At 44.6% G+C, this 23,572-nt stretch overlaps 1 protein-coding gene across 41 annotated transcripts in view; it reads right to left on the reverse strand.

The window, feature by feature from the left end:
- DLG1 (discs large MAGUK scaffold protein 1) overlaps nt 1-23,572 on the reverse strand; it is a 441,602-nt gene that overhangs the window by 229,560 nt on the left and 188,470 nt on the right. For 33 of the 41 annotated variants that reach the window (XM_073358919.1, XM_073358918.1, XM_073358922.1 and 30 more), the window contains one exon: nt 14,431-14,484. The exons of 7 other annotated variants lie outside the window; for them this stretch is intronic. In XM_073358919.1, the coding sequence (XP_073215020.1) occupies nt 14,431-14,484 (54 nt within the window). Of the gene's footprint in view, nt 1-11,973; nt 12,007-14,430; nt 14,485-23,572 lie in introns of those variants that run through there. One more of the 41 variants, XM_073358958.1, reaches the window with a different exon arrangement.

Raw genomic sequence — 23,572 nt, forward strand, 5'->3', positions numbered from 1 at the left:
AATATATCTTTTAGGAGATGGGGTCACCAGAACTGCATGCAGTATCTAAGGTGTGAGCATACCATGGATTTATATTTTGAGATTATGATATTTTCTGTTATTATCTATTCCTTTCCTAACAGTTCCTAACATTCTATTAGCTTTTTTCATTGCCACTGCACATTTCTTAAAGCATTTGATCAAACTACCCACAATGACTCCAAGATCTCTTTCTTGAGAGGTAACAGCTAACTTAGACTCCATCATTTTGTATGTATAGTTGCGATTATGTTTCCAATGTGTATAACTTTGCATTTATCAACACTGAATTTCATCTACCATTTTGTTGCCCAGTCCCCCAGTTTTCTGAGATCCCTTTGTAAATCTGCAGTCTACTTTGGACTTAACTATCTTGAGTAATTTTGTATCCCTGAAAATCTTTCCACCTGACTGTTCAACCTCCTTTTCTAGATCATATTCATAAATGTTGAACAGCACAGGTTGCTTTACAGATCCTTGGAAGACCCCTCTATTACCACTTTCCATTGTGAAAACTGACCATTTAGTCCTGCTTTTTGTTTCCTATCTTTTAACCAGTTACTAATCCACAAGAGACCTTCCCTCTGATCTCATTACTGCTTATTTTGCTTAAGTGACTCCGGAAAGGACCCTTGCCAAAGGCTTTCTGAAAGTCCAAGTACATGCTATCCACTGGGTCTCCCTTGTCCACGTGCTGGTTGACACCTTCAAAGAATTCTGAGATATTGTTGAGACCTGATTTCCCTTTACAAAAACCATGCTGACTCTTCACCAACATATTGTGTTCATTTATGTGTCTGACAATTCTGTTCTTTATTATAGTTTCTACCAATTTACCTGGTACTGAAGTTAGGCTGATTGGCCTGTAATTGCCAGGATAGCATCTGGAACCATTTAAAAAAAAATCGACATTGGCTATTCTCCAGTCACCTGATACAGGGACTGATTTAAGCTACAGGTTACATACCACATTTAGTAGTTCTGCAATTTCATAGGGGAGTTCTTTCAGAACTCTGGGGTGAATACCATCTGGTTCTGGTGACTTCTTATTATTTTATCCATTTGTTCCAAAACCTCCTCTATCAACAACTCAATCTGGGACAATTCCTCAAATCTGTCACCTAAAAAGAATGACTTAAGTGTGGGAATCTCCCTCTCATCCACTGCAGTGAAGACTGATGCAAATAAGTCATTTAGTTGCTCCACAACTACTGTGTCTTCCTTGAGTGTTCCTTCTGCACCTTGATAAACCAGTGGCTTCACTAACTGTTTTGGCACGCTTCCTGCTTCCGATGTATTTTTTTAAAAAAATGGTTGTTTTGTCTTTTGCAGTTATTCTTCAAATTATTATTTGACCTCCCTAATTATACTTTTACACTTGACAGAGTTTATGCTCCTTTCTATTTTACTTAGTAGAATTTAACTTCCAATTTTAAAAGGATGCCTTCTTGACTGTAGGCATCTCTTTTACTCTGCTATTAAGCCATGATGGCCTCTGACAGTCTGTCTTTTTAATTTGGGGTATACATTTAGTTTGAGCATCTATTATGATTAAGGCTAAAATTATATCACAAATTTTATGGAATCTGGGACATTTTCTGCTCCAGCCCTGGGGTGGTGGGGCTGGAGCTGTCAGCAAATGGGGTGCCCCATGAGTTCCCAACTGCCATGGGGGGACCCAGAGCTCCCAGCCGCCAGCCCCAGAGCTCTCGGCCGCCATGGGTGGTGTGGACCCCCGGGACTCCCAGCCACCTCGGGCACCAGGGAGAACCCGGAGCCCCAGCCACCTCCCTCTCTCATGCAGCAGGGGTCAGGCTCAGCCCCATTTGGTCCCAGTTATTTTTTCGTAAAAGTCATAGACAGGTCATGGACTTATGTTAATTTTTATTTATTGCCCATGACCCATCTGACTTTTACTAAAAATAACTGTGACAAAATCTTAGCCTTAAATACGGTGTTTTTAAATGGTTTCCATGAAGCTTGCAGGCATTTCACTCTTGTGATTGTTCCTTTTAATTTAGAACATAAGAATGGCCATACTGGGTGACACCAAAGGTCCATCCAGCCCAGCATCCTGTCTACCGACAGTGGCCAAAGCCAGGTGCCCCAGAGGGAGTGATCTAGTGATCTCTCTCCTGCCATCCATCTCCACCCTCTGACAAACAGAGGCTAGGGATAAATAATTTCCATTTACTTCCTCATTTTTGTATAGTTCCCTTATTCGAAATTAAATGCAAAGGTGTCGTTTTCTTTGGTATCTGCCCCCTCTGAATGATGATAAACGTAATTTACATTAGGGTTCCTGCTACTGAGTGGTCCAGCTGTCTTCACCTCTTAGACTGTCACCATCCTGGTCAAGTCGTAAGCAGAATATTCCTACTATTATCTTATTATCAAGCATGGAATTTCTGTCCATAAAGATTCTATGGTGCAGTTTGATTCATTTATGATTTTTTTACTATTTGACTCTGCTTCCTTTCACATATAGTGCCACTCCTCCACCAACGTGGCCTATCTGTAATTCCTGTATATTTTGTACTGTGCTATTACCATGTCCCATTGATTATCATTGTTGTACCAAGTTTTTTTGATGCCTGTTATATCAATTTCCTCCTTTAATACCAGGCACTCTAGTTCACCCATTTTAGTATTTAGACTTCTTGCTTTTGTATACAAGTACTTGTGCATTTTGTCAATATTCAGTTGCTTGCCTCTCTGTGACATAACTGATTGGGACTCTTTCATTTGTCTATTTCTCTTCAGCTCCTACCTCTACTTTCTCAACTTCTATTCTCTCCTTTTACTAGGATATAGAGAATCCCCTTCAATAAATCCTCCCTGAAGGAATGTCACTGTATGAACCATGTGCTCCTCTTCACCTGTCAGCTTTCCCCTACCTTTTAGTTTAAGAACTCCTCTTTTACCTTTTTAATTTTATATGCCCACAATTTGGTTCCATTTTGGTTTAGGTGGAGCCCGCCCTTCCAGTGTAGGCTCCTCCTTTCCCAAAAGGTTCCCCACTTCCTAATAAATCTAAATCCCTCCTCTTAACACCATCAACTCATCCATGCATTGAGACCCTGCAGTTCTACCTATCTAACTGGCTCTCTGAATGGAATTGGAAGCTTTTTAGAGAATACCATGGAGGTCCTAGACTTTAATCTCTTACTGTGCAGCCTAAATTTGGTTTCCAGGACCTCTCTTACCTTTCCCTATGTCACTGGTTCCATGATCACTGCTTCCTCCCTTGTACTGCACATAAGTATATCTACATGTCTTAAAAGCTCTGCAATCTTAGCATCCAGCAGGCAATTCACCATGTGGTTCTCTCAGTCATCACAAACCCAAACTATCTATATTTCTAATAATCGAATCCCGCATTACTATTACTTGTCTCTTCCTAATAACTGAGAGACCCTCTCCTGGAGGGTTATACTCAGTATGAGAGGATATCATGATACCTGAAAGGAGGGTCCCAACTACGGGATGGTTTCCCTTTGCTCCAGCTTTTCCTTCCCCAAGACTTTCAACAGCACAGAGTCAGTTACACTAGGGGTGGGATATAAGAATGGCCATACTGGGTCAGACCAAAGGTCCAACAAGCCCAGTATCCTGTCCTCTGACAGTGGCCAATGGCTGGTGCCCCAAAGGGAATGAACAGACAGGTTATCATCAAGTGATTGATGCCCTATCACCCAATCCCAGTTTCTGGCAAACAGAAGCTAAGGACACCATTCCTGCCCATCATGGCTAACAGCCATTGATGGACCTATCTTCCATGAATCTATCTAGCTCCCTTTTGAACCCAGTTATAGTACTGGCTTTCACAACACCCCCTGGCAAGAGCCTGTACTTGGTCTCTGAAGGCCACGAGTTGCTTCCACCAAATGCGCACATATGCCACCTACCCACAAGGCAGGTAATCATACACGCTATATCCAGGTAAACAAAGCCATCAAGCTAATGAGCAGGGGAAAATACAGCCTAATGATCACAACAAGGAACAGATTCTGCACTCCAGGAAACCTTCCTGGCTCTTGAAACAGAGACAAAAGACCATGGGTCACATAAGGGGACAGACATTTCAATTATCCACCATTAGGGCTCCGTGTTTGTCATGGAGGTCACGGAAGTCAGAGATTCCATGACTTTCTGCAATCTCTGTGACGTCTGCAGGAGCCAGTGTGGCTGACATCAGGGCTGCCCAAGCAGCTGACTCTGGGACCAGCTGGTCAGGTGGCCCCAGCGAAAGGCAACCCTGAAGTGGCTCTGCAGCCAGCTGCTCCGGCACTGGCCACTGCTTGGGTGCCCCTGGCAACAGTCCGCATGTGGCCGGAGTAGCTGCTTCCCTGGGCAGCCCCTGGCAGTGGTGCCCGGGCGGCCAGTGCAACCACAGCCTGAGGTGGTCCTGGATGGCTGGTGCAGACGCTTCCCCAGTCAGCCCCTGGCAGCGATGACTGGGTGGCCAGAATAGCTGTTCCTCAGGCAGTCCCCAACAACTGGTGCTACGGCTGGCCCCGCGTTCCCCCCAGAAGCAGCCCCTCAGGATGCCCCCCAACGGCAGCCCGTCGGGGTATTTACAGTATAAGTCATGAACAGGTCATCAGCCTGTGAATTTTTGTGTCTTGCCCATGACCTGTCCATGACTTTTACTAAAAATACCCATGACTAAATCATAGCCTTTATCCATCACTGAGGGGATGATAGCATACATCACCCTCTGAGCCTTTGAAAGCTGAATCCTCTTGGTCGGGAAGGCAAGAGTTGCTGGATTCATAGAAGATTAGGGTTGGAAGAGACCTCAGAAGGTCATCTAGTCCAACCCCTTTCTAAGACAGGACCAACACCAACTAAATCATCCCAGCCAGGGTTTTGTCAAGCTGGGCCTTAAAAACCTCTAAGGATAAAGATTCCACCACCTCCCTAGGTAACCCATTCCAGTGCTTCACCTTCCTAGTGAAACAGTGTTTCCTAATATCCAACCTAAACCACCCCCACTTCAACTTGAGACCTTTACTCCTTGTTCTGTCATCTGCCACCACTGACAACAGCCAAGCTCCATCCTCTTTGGAACCCTCCTTCAGGTAACTGAAGGCTGCTATCAAATCCCCCCTCATTCTTCTCGTCTGCAGACTAAACTAGCCAGGTTCCCTCAGCTTCTCCTCGTAAGTCATGTGCCCAGCCCCCTGATCATTTTCGCTAGCCTCCACTGGACTCTCTCCAATTTGTCCCCATACTTTCTTTAGTAGGGGGCCCCAAAACTGGAAGCAGTACTCCATATGTGGCCTCACCAGTGCCGAATAATCATTTCCCTCGGTCTTCTGGCAATGCTCCTACTAATGCAGCCCAATATGCCATTAACCTTCTTGGCAACGAGGGCACACTGCTGACTCATTTCCAGCTTCTCATCCACTGTAATCCCCAGGTCCTCTTCTGCAGAAGTGCTGCTTAGCCACTTGGTCCCCAGCCTGCAGTGATGCATGGGATTCTTCCATCCTTGTTGAACCTCATCAGATTTCTTTTGGCCCAATCCTCCAATTTGTCTAGGTCACTTTAGATCCCACCTCTACCCTCCAGCGTATCTACCTCTGCCCCCAGTTTAGTGTCATCTGTGAACTTGCGGAGGGTGCAATCCATCCCATCATCCAGATAATTAATAAAGATATTGAACAAAACCAGCTGCAGGACCAACCCCTGGGGCACTCTGCTTGATACCGGCTGACAATTAGTGATCAACAGCTTGATGTCTATCTGTTGAGCCCAACAATCTAGCCAGCTTTCTATCCACCTTCTAGTCCATTCATCCAATCCATACTTTTTTAACTTGCTGGCAATACTGTGGGAGATCGTATCAAAAGCGTTGCTAAAAGTCAAGATATATCACATCCACTGCTTCCCCCATATCCACAGAGCCAGTTATCTCATCATAGAAGGCAATCAGGTTGGCCAGGGATCACTTGCCCTTGGTGAATCCATGTTGATTGTTCCTGATCACCTTCCTCTCCTCCAAGTGCTTGAAAATGGTTTCCTTGACGACCTGCTCCATGATTTTTCCAGGGACTGAGGTGAGGCTGACCTGTCTGTAGTTCCCCGGGTTCTCCTTCTTCCCTTTTTTAAAGGACCTCTCCCGACTGCCAAGAGTTTTCAAAGATAATGGCCAATGGCTCTGCAATCACATCCGCCAACTCCCTCATCACCCTCGGATGCATTAGATCTGGACCCATGGACTTGTGCATGTCCAGCTTTTCTAAATAGTCCTTAACCACTGAGGGCTGATCATCTCCTCCCCATACTGTGTTGCCCAAGACAGCAGTGTGGGAGCTGATCTTATCTGTGAAGTCTGAGGCAAAAAAAGCATTGAGTACTTCAGCTTTTTCCACATCATCTGTCACTAGGTTGCCTCCCCCATTCATTAAGGGTCCCACACTTTCCTGGACCTTTTTCTTGTTGCTAACATACCTGTAGAAACCCTTTTTGTTACCCTTCACATCCCTTGCTAGCTGCAACTCCAGTTGTGTTTTCGCCTTCCTGATTACACCCCTGCATGCTCAAGCTATATTTTTATACTCCTCCCTAGTCATCTGACCAAGTTTCCACTTCTTGTAAGCTTCCTTTTTGTGTCGAAGTTCATTGAAGATTTCACTGTTAAGCCAAGCTGGCCGCTTGCCATATTTGCTATTCTTTCTGCACATCAAGATGTGCAGACTTAATGGAAGTGAGAAACATGCTTAGACAAGATTGTAACTTCCGGAAATTAACTTTTAGTCACTAGAAAACATGTTTTGTTTTGCTTGTAACTATACCAGTCTGTCTTATTCTTGCTTAGTATCACCTAAACCTCTATTCTTAAGTTAATAAATAATTAATATTCTTTAATAAGTTAATAAACTTATTCTTGCTGTATTACAGAACAATCTCAGGGCTGTGCATTAAACTGGAGGCGGAGTCCTCAGCTAGCCAAAAAGACTGGTGAATACTCTGTCTCATCAGAGGAAGACAACTTAACTTCTGTGAAAGTCCACTGAGAGGGACTGAATACTCCAGGAAGACGTCCCTGGTAAACTCAGAAATGGGGATTCACTGACTGTTACCTGCAAGGCAGGGTTTGGACTGACGGAGTCTGATGAGTTGGCTGGCAAGCCAGACAGGCTGGTGTGTGAGGAAGCCAACACACGGCTTAGTAGCAGCAAAACACTCACTTGCTGAGGCAGAGAAGGAACACAGGGCTCACAATTTAGGGTACCCCAAAAAAGACACCACAGTACCAAATCAAACGTGTCACAGAATTATATTACATCAACATTATTACCTTTATCAATTAATCTTGTAATTTCATCAAAAATATCCAGTTAGTTTGACAGAATCCATTTTCCATAAAACCATTTTGATTGGTATTATCTTACGCTTGTGATTCTTTATTAATTGATTCCTATATTAGCTGTTCCATTATTCTGTCCAAGATCCAAGTCAGACTGACAGGTCTAGGATTGCCTGGGTCGTTCTGTTCACCCTTTTAAAATACTGCTACAACACTAGCTTTTGTCCAGTCACCAGTGTTCCAAGGGTTATTGAAAATCAACATTTTACAGTCCAGCAGGCTCCTTTGTCAGCGGGCAATGACATGGGTTTCACTGAGGCACTATAGGCACTGTTGGTACTCACTGCTCACGGAAAAGAAGCGTGGGCATGAAGCACAGTTTTTGAAGCCAACTTGCTGGGGCATAATCCCCAGGAGAGGAGGTCTCCCTAACAGTGGAAGAAGTCTGAAAGCAAACCTAACTAACTAAAACACTAATACTCAACAAAAACAAGAAAAATTACTATCTACAACTATATACAAGAAGGAGGAACAGACAACCAACTCTCTTAGCTAGGCTAAGAACACAGAGGAACAGAGGTTCCAACTCTGGCCATGCAGCAATAAGAGGGAACTAGAGGTGCGTCAACCCGCACAGCCTCTTATAACCTCAGCTGCAGACACGAGGACAATACACAACTGCTACAGAACTGTTCTGGCTGCAGCACGTGTCACACATGCGTACCCCATGTTTGGAATCCATATAGGGACCATCACCTAAAGGAGGACTTTTGGATACAAATTATCTGGACCCTCTGATTTAAAAATGTCTAACTTTAGAAGCTGCTTTTAACATCCTCCTGAGCTACTACTGGAAGGTAAAGTGTTTTGTCATCAGACATGACAATATCATCTTTTTCCCCCCAAATACTGAAAAGAAATATTTATTGAACATTTCTGCCACTTGCTTTACATGGAGATATTTAATTTATAACTGCCTTCACATTCCCTCTAAGTCAGGTTGTTGTTTTTAACCAGTGTGGCCTCCTTGATTGCGGCTTTTGGGGCATCTAGTAACTGGTGTCTTGAGCCTAATACCTTGTATTAGGCTAAAGCATCTTTCAGAAAAACATCCAAATTTGTCTTGAAAACTTCAAGAGACTGAGAATCCACCACTTCCCTTAGTAGTCTGTTCATCTTCGCACCACCCTTACTGAACTATTCCTAAAAGCTATTGCCAGCTCTAGGAGGCAGCACTGTAGAAGTGGTGGGTACTTTAAATCTCTGAAAACCAGGACATATAGAATTAAGAAAAGGAGTACTAGTGGCACCTTAGAGACTAACAGATTTATTTGAGCATAAGCTTTCGTGAGCTACAGCTCACTTCATCGAAAGCTTATGCTCAAATAAATCTGTTAGTCTCTAAGGTGCCACTAGTATTCCTTTTCTTTTTGCGAATACAGACTAACATGGCTGCTACTCTGAAACCATACAGAATTAAGTTATCCAACTCACCATGTTCTGGAAGAACATGAGGCACTACTTGGCCAACCTTAACTCTGCATTAACAAAGTTTTGGGCACTCAATTTTCTTGTTTTGTTTTTTAAAATCATTTCTCAGCCTCCCCATATTTCACAGTACAACCCTCCTCCTCCACTGCTCCTGATTGCTTGGCAACGTTTATCTCAGCCACAAAATGCAATGGCTGCATGTTGGTTCCTTCACTGCCTCTGCATCATCTTGTCTTCTCTCTGCTTGCCCAGCACAGTCAGGCTCTCCCTCCTCAGCCCTCTTCCACTGGATAGGCAGTCATAAGCATGGGGCCCAGAAGCTGAGAAGATAGGGAGAGGATGCTAGGACTAGCATGAAGTCCGTGGGAGCATTTTTTGAAGGGAGGTAATGAGAAGGAGGATGATGCAGAGGTCAAGATCACGGACTTGGGAAACCAGGGTCCAGTCCCTTGCTCCAGACTTCCTTTTGTATGACCTTGGGTAAGTTCTTTAGTCTCTGTGTCTCAGTTTCTATCTGTAAAATGGAGAAAACAGCACATTCCTAACTCCATTGTACAAGGAGGGTGCTGTGAGGATAAATACATTAAAACTGCAAGGTGCTCAGAAGCTACAGTGTGATGGGGTCCAGACAGATATCTGTCATTGACTGAGGGATGTGGGGGTTTGGGGAGGACAGAACTGAAGTCCCCTCCCTCACCCACTGTACAGCATTGACCCCTCCTTCCACCCAGCTCTTTCCTGCACTCTTCCAATTACTCTTCACACACACACACACTCTCTCTATTTCTCCTCACTGCTTTGACCTCCATCTCTCTCCAGTTACTCAGACTCCCCTACTACTGCTCCAACTCCTTCAACATTCCCTCCATCGTGCTCGCTGCTCCAAGACCATCCATCCCCAGTTCCACCCTCGTCCTTGCCATTTCATGCCCCTATTAAACTTGTGGAGATAGGAAGATGGAGGGGCTCTGAGGAGTGCATATACCAGCAGGAAGCTGAAGGAGAGTCGTGATGCAGAATCCATACCCTTGAGTCATTCACTTAGTGACAGACTGCCTGAAAACTTTGATTGTTACAAGAGCCCTAGTCTTGCTGCACATCCGCATTTTAATCTGTTTGGGAAAAGCGACTTGTAGATTCAAGCTCTCCATTTAGTAACTTAATTTAATAACTAATAACTAATCATTTAATTTAGCCATACTTTAGCTAAGATAAATGCTGATAGAATGAGATAAATTGGGGGATTATTAGAGCCATGGTTTGAGCCCCAAGTGTGCGCAAAAAAACCTTTTAAGAACCATTTGATTTTCATATGTTTTTTGGGAGGTGGTACCTCAGAAAGCCCTTGCTAAATGACTCCACTGCACTACCAACAGTACCTTGCACAGCCAAAACCATGGCAAATTTCAAGATGATGCAAGTAACCATATGGAGCTTGGAGCACTTAAAATAGCTGACCTTAAAACAGAAAAAAATGCTCAACCTTAACTGTAACAGAGCTAATGCTCTGCTATAACAATTCAGAAAATTATTGTATCCATATGACCAATTCCATTTTGAATCTCGTCAAGTTCTTGGCCTCAGTAATTTGTGGCAATGTGTTCCACAATCTATGCGCTGTGTGAAAACATATTTCCTGTACAGTAATCAGTTTTAAATTTGCTGCCTTTCTATTTCATTGAATGTCTCAATGTTCTTGCATTATAATATAGGGAGAACAGAAGTTCCAGATCTGCCTTCTGTAGACCATTCACTATTTTGTATACTTTTATCTCGTTCTCTTATTCATCTCTTTTCAAAGGTAAGCAATCCCAGCCTTTTCACTCTCTCTTTGCATGAGTTTTTTTTACCAGGCCAGTTAACATTGCTGTTGCCCTTCTCTTAACCCTTTCTAGTTCTGCAATATCCCTTTAAAATGGAGTGCCCAGTACTGCATGCAGTATTACAGATGAGGCCACATTACTGCTTTATATAAAGTCATTAAACTATTCTTCATTTTATTCATCATCCCATTCCCTGTGTGTACTAAGATCTTGTTAGCTTTCTGGACTGCTACTGCATGGTGAACAGAGGTCTTCACTCAGATGTCTAAAATGATACCCTGGTTCATTTCTTGAGGTGATACAACTCATTTAGAACCTTGTAAGTTGTAGGGAGGAGTTCAAAATTTTTTCCCCAAAATGCATTACTTCGCATTTATTTACACTGAGTTTTATTTGACATTGTATTGTCCATTCAGCAAGCTTGGTCAGTTCTTCTGAAGTTCTTCACGGTGTTCTCTAGTCTTGACTAACAAACAATGTCGTGTCATTAAAAAATTTTGCTACATCACTACTAAATGTCCTTTCCATGTCATCAATGAATATATTAAAGAATACTGAGACCTGACACACAACCTTGTGGCACTCCCATTGTCAACCATTTGTCATGAAGCAAACTGACTCTCAGATTGTACACTCTATTTTCTCTCTCAGCCAATTTTTGATCCATGACACTTTTCCTCTCATCCCATGACTCTTAGTTTCTTAAGCAGCCTCTTATAAGGTAGCCTTCCAAAGGCCTTTCGACAGCCAAAGTAAATTATGTCTTCCAGTTCTCCTTTTTCCACTACCATACTGACACATTCAACTAATTCTAAGAGAACAGTGAAAGACAAATTTCCCTTGCAGAAACTGTGCTGGATAGACCCTACCATACTATGACCTTCCAGGTGTTTTATTATTCTTTTTTAAATGATCATTTCAATCAATTGGCCAATTACAGATGTAAGCCTTACTGGTGTGAATTCCCTAGATCATCCCTAAAGCCTTTTAAACAAAACATTTACAACATTTGTCACCCTCCAATCCTTCAGAAGAGTAGCAGTATTTTAGGAGTCTGCATATTATTGCTAGCAGCTCACTAACTTAATTCTTAAACTCCTTCAAAACCCTGAAGAGCATACTATCTGGGCCTGATGACCTATTACTTTTTAAATAATCAATTTTGTTCCAGCATCTCCTCTTCCATTATTCAAAGACTTCAGTTTTAAATAAGAATTTGAGCATAATTGGTCTTCCACTGTATAACCATAAAGCAAAAGACAGACAGAGTCAACAGTAAAGACAGCCAAGAGACTGATAGCAAAGACAGGAAGATTTCCCTACCTGGCAGTGTTGGACCATTGCAATACTTCCTCCCAGGAATTAGAGAGGAGCCCAAGCACAGGCACTGATGGGACAGAGAACCAAGAATGACTTCCCATGAGGATTCTGCTGCAGCCCCACAAAGGAATGCTGACAGTACAGAGAAATACTTAAGAGAATGCCAAGTTAGGCAGCCAGGCGCACTATAACAAAGGAGCCAAGGACCTGAGACCATTACACACAAGGGAACATGTCTGTTTTCAACCATCAAACTGCTACACAAAGCAATGGCAAAGGCAGCAGTCCAAGATGCACTGGGACACAGGTCTTATGATGTAGCTACAGACGCAAGACAACAGTGGAGATGAAACCAAAGCCAACTGCAGGGTAGTAGCAAACAGCTGGCACAGATCAGGCCAAGGACAAGACCAGGAGGATTTGAACTCACCTTGACCATCAGCTGGCCTGATGTAAGCGAGTAAGAAGCATCAGGGTATATGGACAATAAAGAGGATCAATAGAACACCACCCAAGAGAAAAAAGGCAGCAACATGTCTGAAGCACTAGTATGTATTCTCAATTTTACTTCACTTTAATGTAATTTTTAATTGGGACTTTCCTTGATTTTAAAATTTCATAAGTGAAGACTAAAAAAGAACCCCCCCCCCCAAAAAATGTTAATGGGATATTTCTAATTATGTTAAGATATGTAGCAAGAATCTTACTTTTTTTTCATTTTAATTTTAGGGCCAGATTCACTAGTACACTCTGGCTACTTTGGCCCAGACTCGAGCAGTGGCGAGATACCATCTTAGTGAGAGCACACCTTGCCTTCACTCTTATTAGGAGCAATGCTCTCTAGAGACAGTAGCCATTTTGAAAAGGGGCACTTTTGCTAAGGGCCACTGTGGCTGTAGTTCTACTGGGAACAAAGGGAGCTGATATCCATTTTGAAAGAGGGCAGTTCTGTGTTGAATGCTCTGTAGAAGAAAAGTATTCATCAGCCTATACTAAGAGATAAGATTTCAGCTATGAAAAATAACGGCAAAAAATTACCACTAATCTTAAAAAATAATTTTCTAAAGTAGCCTGTGGACAAGGTTTCAGAGAGTTAACCACACGGGAAGTATGAAGACTCATTTGGTATTAAGAACATTTAGGAGAAAAAAGATCCAGCACCAGGTGCTAAATTTCTTCCATGACTGATTTTTAAGTGATTAGAATTCAAACTAATTAATGGATTTAGTTGTAAATTCTCAGAAAACTTGTTCTGTACTCAAAAAGAGTAAGTACTGTAATTTGAGAATATATTGTATTCTTCATATACTGTATAACAAAATAGTTAATTCCCTCCTTTAAGTGCAAAACTCAGCTCATCTTTAACTACAGAACTGTGAGCAGTGCTCCCACAGCAGGTAAAGATGAACTGAAATTAAGACTAATTTTCATCCCCACATATCTACAGTTATTGATTTAATGATTCAGGCAGAAATAATACAATATTAATGCATACTTTTAGAAAATTAAAAGTCTGATGAAACAGACTGCAGAAACTGCTACCACCATAAGATCTCAAGCTGTGGTTCTCAAACTTATTATATCAGGGCCCCCCGACCCCTTCTTTGTGTCTATACTCATTTACGCCCCCCTCCCCAAGTACATATACTGCCACTCAGCTCTGAAGGCAAAGCAGAAAGCAGTGGCTGCTGGCCGGGCCACGTCAGCAGCAGCAGCATGGAAGGGAGGCAGTGTGAAAAGTGCTATTTGTCCATATCGCTTTTCACAGCAGGTTTAGTGCCCCACTGCCACCTTTATTTCTGCGCTGCTGCTACAACCGCAGAGCCCCACTGCCTCCAGATGGGTGTGTATGGGGGGGGGGAGGGGGAATCCCAAGCCCAGGTGGTGGGGCTCCGGCTGTCAGCCCCGGGGCAGTGGGGTTCCAGCTGTCCCCTTTATCCCCACCTCCCTGATAGGCATGGCCCTTCTGCATGAGCCCCAGCTACCTGGGGCTGAGAGCCACAGCTCTTTAAAAAAACAAAACAAAAACAAAACAAAAACATACACACACAGCTCACACCTCCCTTGATATATTCCTGTGCCTCCCTTGGGAGGCCCACCCCATAATTTGAGAACCACTGGTCTCAGGGGGTCATGTGACATAGCAGAGGTATAGTGGTGAAGAGGTCTATTTATTTCACCTTATGGAAGAGTATGACACAAACAGAAATTCTCAGGCTGTAAATGTTATTTGAGACATATGGCCACTATTCTATTATCTTTGAACCACCAGCATAAATTTGAGGTACATTAGCTGTACTCTGTAACATATGGGATGCTGCAGGCTACAAGGCAAACACTACCATAGAATAGGTCATGATACATGCTTTCTCTTTTTAGTGACAGAAGAAAAACTAAACACTTGTATATTAATATTTTGTTCTAAACACATAAAATAGTTGAAAGCAAATATAAGCTTACGTATGCTGGAGTCTCCAAAGCATCTGTATTCACCAGTACAGGAGGAGGATTTGCCTTTAAAGGAAAAATTTTTTAAAAAAATGTAAAAACAGGAGTCAGAGGAAACATAACTAAAAGATTTTAGTAGAGATGAACACAGCAAGGAAATGCACTCTATAAGGGTGTGATTTCTAAACTATACTAATGTGTTACACAATTAATTGGTCCATGTAGACACTGCAGGTATGCTCTAACGTGGTGCTGTTCGAAACAGTACTGTGTTAAAGTGCACTAGGGAACCTTTAGTGCAAACCAGTAGGGTGAACTAGGACCAATTAATGAGCAACACAATCTGCTCCTCTGACAACCCTAGTTTATTAATGTAAAGTAATAAAAAGGACAGGTTAAAATTTGAACATTTAGAAATCTATTCTCCACTTAATCTACAAGAGAATAGCATGCATAAAACTACTTTACATTAATAAACTAGGGTTGTCAGACAAGTTTTAATTTGCAATGTTGGAAAAAAAGAACAAATTAGTCCTAAAGTTTAACCAAGTGTTCTTACATTTTACACAGTACCTGCAACTCTTTTATTATTAAGACTAGATATTCTGTAATATCTGTTAAAATAATTAGAACTTTTCCCAGTAGATGAGATTTCTACAGCACTGTAAGCTATACGGAGATGATTAAACATTTCCCATCATTAAGAAAGTGAAGAAACACCAATGAAATTGTAGCAAAAGGTATAGAGGGTTTTTATAAAGCTGAAGTTGTTACTGCCAATTTTAATTCAATTTTCTTATATAACAGACTCATGGTTAAGATTTCCTTCTTAAGTTCCCTTTAGAATAGGGAAGTTAAATTTGTTTCTAATTAGAGATGGAAGGGGCTATGTTCTAGTTATATACTAGAAAAGTCACTATCCTAAGAGAGTTAGAGCTATATACTATCCCTGTACAGAGATCATAAGGACGGCCATACTGTGTCGGAAAAAAGGTCCATCTAGCACACTACCCTGTCTTCTGATGGCAGCCAATACCAGATGCCCCAGAGGGAATGAAGAGAACAGGTAATCATCAAGTGATCCATCCCATTGCCCGTTCCCAGCTTCTGGCGAACAGAGGCTCGGAACACCATCCCTGCCCATCCTGCCTAATAGCCATTGATGGACCTATCCTCCATGAATTGCTCTACTTCTTTTTTCAACCCTGTTATAGTCTTGGCCTTCACAACATCCTCTAGCAAGGACCTGTGCATTGTATGAAAAAAATACTTCCTTTCGTTTGTTTTAAACCTGCCTATTAATTTCATATAATAGAATCACAGAATCATAGAATATCAGGGTTGGACGGGACCTCAGGAGGTCATCTAGTCCAACCCCCTGCTCAAAAGCAGGACCAATCCCCAATTAAATCATCCCAGCCAGGGCTTTGTCAAGCCTGACCTTAAAAACTTCTAAGGAAGGAGATTCTACCACCTCCCTAGGCAACGCATTCCAGTATTTCACCACCCTCCTAGTGAAAAAGTTTTTCCTAATATCCAACCTAAACCTCCCCCACTGCAACTTGAGACCATTACTCCTTGTCCTGTCCTCTTCTACCACTAAGAATAGTCTAGAACCATCCTCTCCGGAACCACCTCTCAGGTAGTTGAAAGCAGCTATCAAATCCCCCCTCATTCTTCTCTTCTGCAGACTAAACAATCCCAGTTCCCTCCGCCTCTCCTCATAACTCATGTGCTCCAGACCCCTAATCATTTTTGTTGCCCTTCGCTGGACTCTTTCCAATTTATCCACATCCTTCTTGTAGTGTGGGGCCCAAAACTGGACACAGTACTCCAGATGAGGCCTCACCAATGTCGAATAGAGGGGGACAATCACGTCCCTCCATCTGCTCGCTATATATCGCTATACTTATACACCCCAAAATGCCATTGGCCTTCTTGGCAACAAGGGCACACTGCTGACTCATATCCAGCTTCTCGTCCACTGTCACCCCTAGGTCCTTTTCCGCAGAACTGCTGCCTAGCCATTCGGTCTCTAGTCTGTAGCTGTGCAGTGGGTTCTTCCGTCCTAAGTGCAGGACCCTGCACTTATCCTTACTGAACCTCATCAGATTTCTTTTGGCCCAATCCTCCAATTTGTCTAGGTCCCTCTGTATCCTATCCCTGCCCTCCAGCGTATCTACCACTCCTCCCAGTTTAGTATCATCCGCAAATTTGCTGAGAGTGCAAGCCACACCATCCTCCAGATCACTTATGAAGATATTGAACAAAACAGGCCCCTGGACCGACCCCTGGGGCACTCCACTTGACACCGGCTGCCAACTAGACATGGAGCCATTGATCACTGGTGATCATTGATATGGTGACCCCTAGCTCTTGTGTTATGAGAGGGAGTAAATAACACTTCCTTATTTAATTTCTCCACACCAGTCATGATTTTATAGATCTCCATCATATCCCCCGTTAGTGGTCTCTTTTCCAAGCTGAAAAGTCCCTGTCTCCATAATCTCTCCTTATATGGTAGGTGTTCCCTACCCCAATAATTTTTGTTGCCCTTTTCTGAACCTTTTCCAATTCCAATATATCTTTTTTGAGATGAGGTGACCACATCTGCACTCAGTATTAAAGATGTGGGCATACTATGAATTTATATGGAGGCAATAAGATTTTTTTTATCTTATTATCTATCCCTTTCTTAATGACTCCCAAAGTTCTGTTCACTTTTTTGACTGCCACCACACAATGAGTGAATGTTTTCAGAGAACTACGGTTTGATGTTGATAGATATTTGGCTGCGTGTGTGTGTTCCCTCTGTGTGCCGCCGCAGTCCTGCACAGACAGCTGGCATGGCAGAGCTTGAGCAAACCACCCAATGACCACAAGATCCGTTAAGGAACGAAGGCACTCAGCCATGTTTACTGTTGACAAATCATGGTATTAGTATCCCGCAGACTCTACCAGACCACTAATACATGTATGCTCATAACAATGGACGAGCTCAGTGAACGGTGGGAATTTCCGTTCCTCACTAAGAAAAAAGATAAAGATACTCCCTCTGAGATACATCCTTATAACACGATACAAACAAGTTAGTACTGCCCCTTTGACATAGTCAGTTATCACCCATCATCTTGTGCATGCTCGTTTGATCAAAACATCTCTATTACGTACTGTCATCCTGACCTTATCCTCCAGAAGGGTGAGTCTGCTCCTGCCATCCTTGGGGAATGCCCTGTACCATCCTTGATATTGGGATGCTCTGGTACCACTTGACATCGGGATGTGTCTGCGGGAGCACTAGCACCTCCCAGAAATGTGTATTTCTGCAATATCAGCCCTGTTCTTGCCAATCTCTGTAAGCAGGTTCTGCCTCACACCAGGCCTCTGACACAAGGTTTTATGTCTCAGGCTCTCTTCCTACTACAAGAACTATCCACAAGGACTCCAAGATAGAATCACAGACCTGGAAGGGACCTCGATTGGTCATCTAATCCAGTCCCCTGCACTCAAGGCAGGACTAAGTATAATCTAGACCATCCCTGACAGGTGTTTGTCCAACCTGCTCTTAAAAATACCCAATGACGGAGATGCCACAACTTCCTTAGGCAATTTATTCCAATGCTTAACTACTCTGACAGGTAGGAAGTTTTTCCTAATGTGCAACCTAATCGGCCCTTGATGCAATTTAAGCCCATTTCTTCTTGTACTATCTTCAGAGATTAAGAACAACAATTTTTCTCCCTCCTCCTTGTAACCAGCTTTTATGTACTTGAAAACTGTTATCATTTCCCCTCTCAGTCTTCTCTTCTCCAGACTAAACAAACCCAATTTTTTCAATCTTCCCTCATAGACCCTGTTTACTAGACCTTTAATAGTTTTAGTCACTCTTCTCTGGACTTTCTCCAATTTGTCCACAACCTTCCTGAAACGTGGCGCCCAGAACTGGACACAATACTCCAGTTAAGGCCTAATCAGCGCGGAGTAGAGCGGAAAAAACAGTTACTCACCTTCTCGTAACTGTTGTTCTTCAAGAAACGTTGCTCATATCCATTCCAATTACATGTGTGCACGCTGCATGCACACTTGTTGTAAAGTTTTTCTCCTAGCAGCACCCGTCGGCTTGGCTGTGAAGTCCCCTGGAGAGGTGCCTCCATGGAGCTCAAGATATGACCCTGCTGCCTCAGCACCTCCTCAGTTCCTTCTTGTCAGATACTCTGACAGCGGGAAAGGCAGATGGGTTTGGGATGGATATAAGCAACACATTTCGAAGAACAACAGTTACAAGAAGGTGAGTAAACATTTTTTCTTCTTTGAGTGATTGCTCATATCGATTCCAATTAGGTGACTCCCAAGCCTTACCTAGGAGATTGGCTCGGAGTTATGGAATCGCAGATTGGAGCACCACTCTGCTGAAGGCTGCATTATCTCTAGAATGCTAGATGATGGCATAATGACAGGTGAACGTATGTACCGAGGACCAACTTGCTGCCCTGCAAAATTTCTTGGATTGGGACATGGGCCAGAATGCTGCTGATGAGGCGTGTGCCCTTGGAGTGTGCCGTAAGTGCCGGGGATGGTATCTTGGCCAGCTTATAGCACGTGGGGATACAGGACGTGATCCAGTAAGATATTCCTTGAGATGAGACCAGTAGTCCTTTCATCCAGTCCGCTACCGCAAAAAACAGCTGATTCGATTTCCTGAACAGCTTGGTGCGTTCGATATAGAAGACCAACACTCGCCAAACATCCAAGGAGTGTAGCCTCTGCTCACAGCTACTGGTATGTGGCTTTGGATACAAAATGGTTAGGAATATGTCTTGGCTGGTATGAAAATGAGACACCACTTTAGGCAGAAAGGCTGGGTGAGGTCTCAGCTGCAGCTTGTCTTTTGGAAAACTATGTAAGGTGGGTCTGAGGTAAGGGCCTTCAATTCAGACACTCTTCTTGCTGATGTAATGCCCACTAAGAAGGCTACCTTCCATGACAGGTAGAGGAGGGAGCAAACAGCAGTGGCTTGAATGGGGGCCCCATTAATTTGGAGAGGACCAAATTAAGGTCCCATATAGGAACAGGCTGCCTAATCTGGGGATGTAGCTGGTCCAAAAAACGGCAAAAACGGAGCACCCCAAGATTCTGGGGTGGAAAGCTGAGATAGCAGCTAGGTGTACCTTTATGGATGACACTGCCAGACCTTGCTGTTTCAGGTGCAGAAGGTACTCCAGAATAAGAGGTAACTTTGCCTGAAGTGGGGGTGTAAAATGCTGGTCACACCAGCAGGTGAATCTCTTCCAATTTGCCAGATATGTGGCCCTCGTGGAGGGCTTTCTGCTGCTGAGTAAGACCTCCCTCACCTGCTCCGAGCACAGCAGTTCCATGAGGTTCAGCCATTAGGCTTCCAGGCCATGAGGTGGATGGACCGGAGGTCTGGGTGATGAAGATGACAATAGTCCTGAGTGATCAGGTCAGGGAGGAGTGGAAACTTCATCGGCATCTTCACTGACAGATGCAGGAATGTGGTGAACCTGTGTTGCCAAGGCCACGCTGGTGCCACCATAATTATCTCTGCCCCCTCCCTGCGAACCCTGAGTAGGGCCTTGCGAGGGATCGGAGGAAAAGCATAGAGCAGACGGCCTCCCCAGGGTAGCAGGAACATGTCTGTGACTGGGGGGGAGGCATAGCTCTGTGGTTTGAGCATTGGCCTGCTAAACCCAGGGTTGAGTTCAATCCTTGAGGGGGCCATTTAGGGATCAGGGCAAAAATTAGGGATTGGTCCTGCTTTGAGCAGGGGGGTTAGACAAGATGACCTCCTGAGGTCCCTTCCAACCCTGATATTCTGTGATTCTGTGATTGAGCCCGGGCTGCTTTCCTGGAAGGAGCAAAACACTGGGCACTTCCTGTTGCTCCGGGTGGCTAACACTTTGAACGAAAACCCAACCTCTGGAAGACAACCGGCCGGATGGACCACTTGTGGTTGTGGAAAGACCTGCTCAGGCGGTCCATCTGTACGTTCTGGACTCCAGGCAGATATGATGCTTCCAGGTGAATCGAGTGGGCTATATGGAATTCCCAGAGTCTGAGAGCCTCCTAACAGTGGGTTAAGGAACAGGTTCCACTCTGCTTTTTGCTGTAAAACATTGCAGTGGTGTTGTCCATCATGACTGTCATGTACTGGTCTTGCAGTTGAGTCTGAAAGGCCTGGCATACGAGATGCACAGCTCTCAGCTCCTTGATATTGATATGGAGAGAGAGCTTGTCCTGTGACCAGAGGTCCTGCTTTTGGAGATCTCCCAAATGTGCACCCCAACCTAGAGTTGACGCATCTCTAGCTAGAGACAAGAAAAGCTGAGGACTGTTGAAGGGGACTCCTCGGCAGACTATTCGAGCATCGAGCCACCACTGGAGTGACTCTAGCACCTGTTGCAGAATCGTGACCACTAGGTTCAGGCTATCGTGCCTCAGGCGGTATGTCAAAGCAAGCCACGACTGCAGAGGCCTGAGGATCAACCTGGCATGCCAGACCACGTATGTGCAGGCTGCCATGTGACCCAGGAGACTCTGACAACTCCTCACTGTAGTGGTTGGGTACTTCCTCAGGCTTCGAATGATGCTTGTCATGGCTTGGAATCAGGACACCAGCAGACTTGCTCTTGCCTGAATTGAATACAACACTGCCCTGATAAACTCTATCCTCTGGATCGGTGACAACGTTGACTTATTCATGTTGAGGAGGAGACCCAGTCTGTCGAACATGGATATGACCAGATGGACCCTGCAACTCCACCTGCTCTCTGGTGCACCCCCTGAGCAGCCAGTCGTCAAGGTAAGGGTATACCTACACCTGCCTCCTTTGGAGGAAGGCTTCTACTACCAACATGCACTTGGTGAAAACTCGTGAGGCTGTCAACAGGCTGAAGGGGGAGGACCATGAACTGATAATGTTTTTGGTTCATCACGAACCTTAAAAAGTGTTGATGTGCCAGCCAAATAGCTCTGTGGACGTATGCATCTTTCATAATGAGGGTGGCAAACCAGTCTCCCGGATCCAGAGAAGGGATCATTGTACTGAGGGAGACCATGTGGAATTTCATCTTTACCATGAACTTGTTGAGTCCTCGCAGGTCTAGAATGGGTCTGAAACCCTCCCTGGCTTTAGGGATTAGAAAATAGCGGGAATAAAACACCCTGCCCCGAACTCCTGAGAAACCTCCTCCACCGTTCCTACAGTGAGAAGCGCCTGCACCTCCTGGATAAGGAGTTGTTTGTGAGAAGGGTCCCTGATGAGGGATGGGGAAGGGGAGTTGAAGGGAGAGTAGGAGCAGAATTGGAGAGAATATCCCACTTCTACCATGCGAAGAACCCAGCGGTCCGATGTTATTTGTGACCAAACACGGTAGAAGTGGGATAGACGGTTCAAAAAACACAGGGAAGAATCCAGCGTTGAGACTGGTGCTCCGTCCTCAGGCATACCTTCAAAATGTCTGTTTTGAGCCCAATGAAGGCTTAGTCAGACCATGTCCCCTTCCTGACAGAGGGGTGGGAGGGCTTGCGCCTGCCATTCTTACCCCTGCGCCTGTAGAAATCCTGCCTCGGCCGAGGAGAATAAGACCGCTCTTGCAGCAGTTGGGGCTTAAAGAGCTTTCGTTGGGTTGCTGGGGTATGGATACCCAAAGATTTCATTGTTGTCCTAGAGTCTGAGGCTATGCAGCCTGGATTCAGTCTGTTCAGCAAGCAGACCTACCCTGTCAAAGGGTAGGTCCTGCATAGTTTAGTTTGAACCTCAGATGGGAGCCCCGAGGCCTGCAGCCATGAGCTACACCTCATAACTATTCCTGAGGACAAGGTGCAAGCTGCCAAGTCCACAGCGTCCAATGAGGCCTGTAAAGAGGTCCATGCCATTGCCTTGCCCTCCTCAACAATTGCCCCAAACTCCTCCCTAGACTCCGCTGGTACCAGCTCCCTAAACTTCAGCATTGAGTTCTAGCAGTTAAAACTGTACCTGCTCAGGATTGCCTGCTGGTTGGCAATCCTGAGTTGCAAGCCCCACATAGAGTATACTTTGCGTCTGAATAAATCCAGGCACTTGGCGTCCTTAGATTTGAGTGCTGGGGCTTGCTATCCCTGCCTCTCTTACTGATTTACTGCCAACACTACCAATGAGCAAGGCTGTGGGTGAGTAAACAGGTAGTCGAACCCCTTGGAGGGATCCAAATACTTCCTCTACACACCCTTAGCAGTGGGAGGGACAGAGACGAGGGTCTGCCAAATGGTCTTTACATTGGCTTGAATAATTTTGATGAGTGGTAGAGCAACCCTGGAAGGTCCTTCTGGTGCCAGGATGTCCACCAGAGGCTCCTCCAACACTACCACCGCCTCGGCCTGCAGGTTCATATTGCGTGCCACCCAGCGCAGGAGTTCCTGGTGGGCATGACTATCTATAGGGGGCGGTCCCGAAATAGAGGTGCCCGCCATCTCCTCGTCCGGGGAGGACGATGAGGATGCTACTGGGGGACCTGGATCCTCCAGACCCTCTTGGTCCTCAAGGACCTTCTGCCCCACCTCAAGCTCCATACCGGCCAATCCAGGGATTGGCTCAGGAACAGGAGTGGGACTGACTGTTGACTCCTCTGCACCCCTAGGCGTAGGATGAATGGCCGCTGCCTCCAGCACCCTAGGTTCGGATGCCACGGAGCGTGAAATCTTGCATTAAGCACCCTAACCCTGGTAGTACGCCCAAGGAACCCAAAAAGGCCACTGCGGTGGCCCGTGTCACTGCACAGGCCATGGCCCTGCACCCATGTCAGGCCTTGTCATAAATATAAAGGGAAGGGTAAACCCCTTTAAAATCCCTCCTGGCAAGAGGAAAAATGCTCTCACCTGTAAAGGGTTAAGAAGCTAAAGGTAACCTCGCTGGCACCTGACCAAAATGACCAATGAGGAGACAAGATACTTTCAAAAGCTGGGAGGAGGGAGAGAAACAAAGGGTCTGGGTCTGTCTGTATGCTGCTTTTGCCGGGGATAGACCAGGAATGGAGTCTTAGAATTTTAGTAAGTAACCTAGCTAGGTATGTGTTAGATTATGATTTCTTTAAATGGCTGAGAAAGGAACTATGCTGAATAGAATGACTATTCCCGTCTGTGTGTCTTTTTTGTAACT

The sequence above is a fragment of the Lepidochelys kempii genome, chromosome 9, assembly GCF_965140265.1.
Source record: "Lepidochelys kempii isolate rLepKem1 chromosome 9, rLepKem1.hap2, whole genome shotgun sequence".
Classification (NCBI taxonomy): domain Eukaryota; kingdom Metazoa; phylum Chordata; order Testudines; family Cheloniidae; genus Lepidochelys; species Lepidochelys kempii.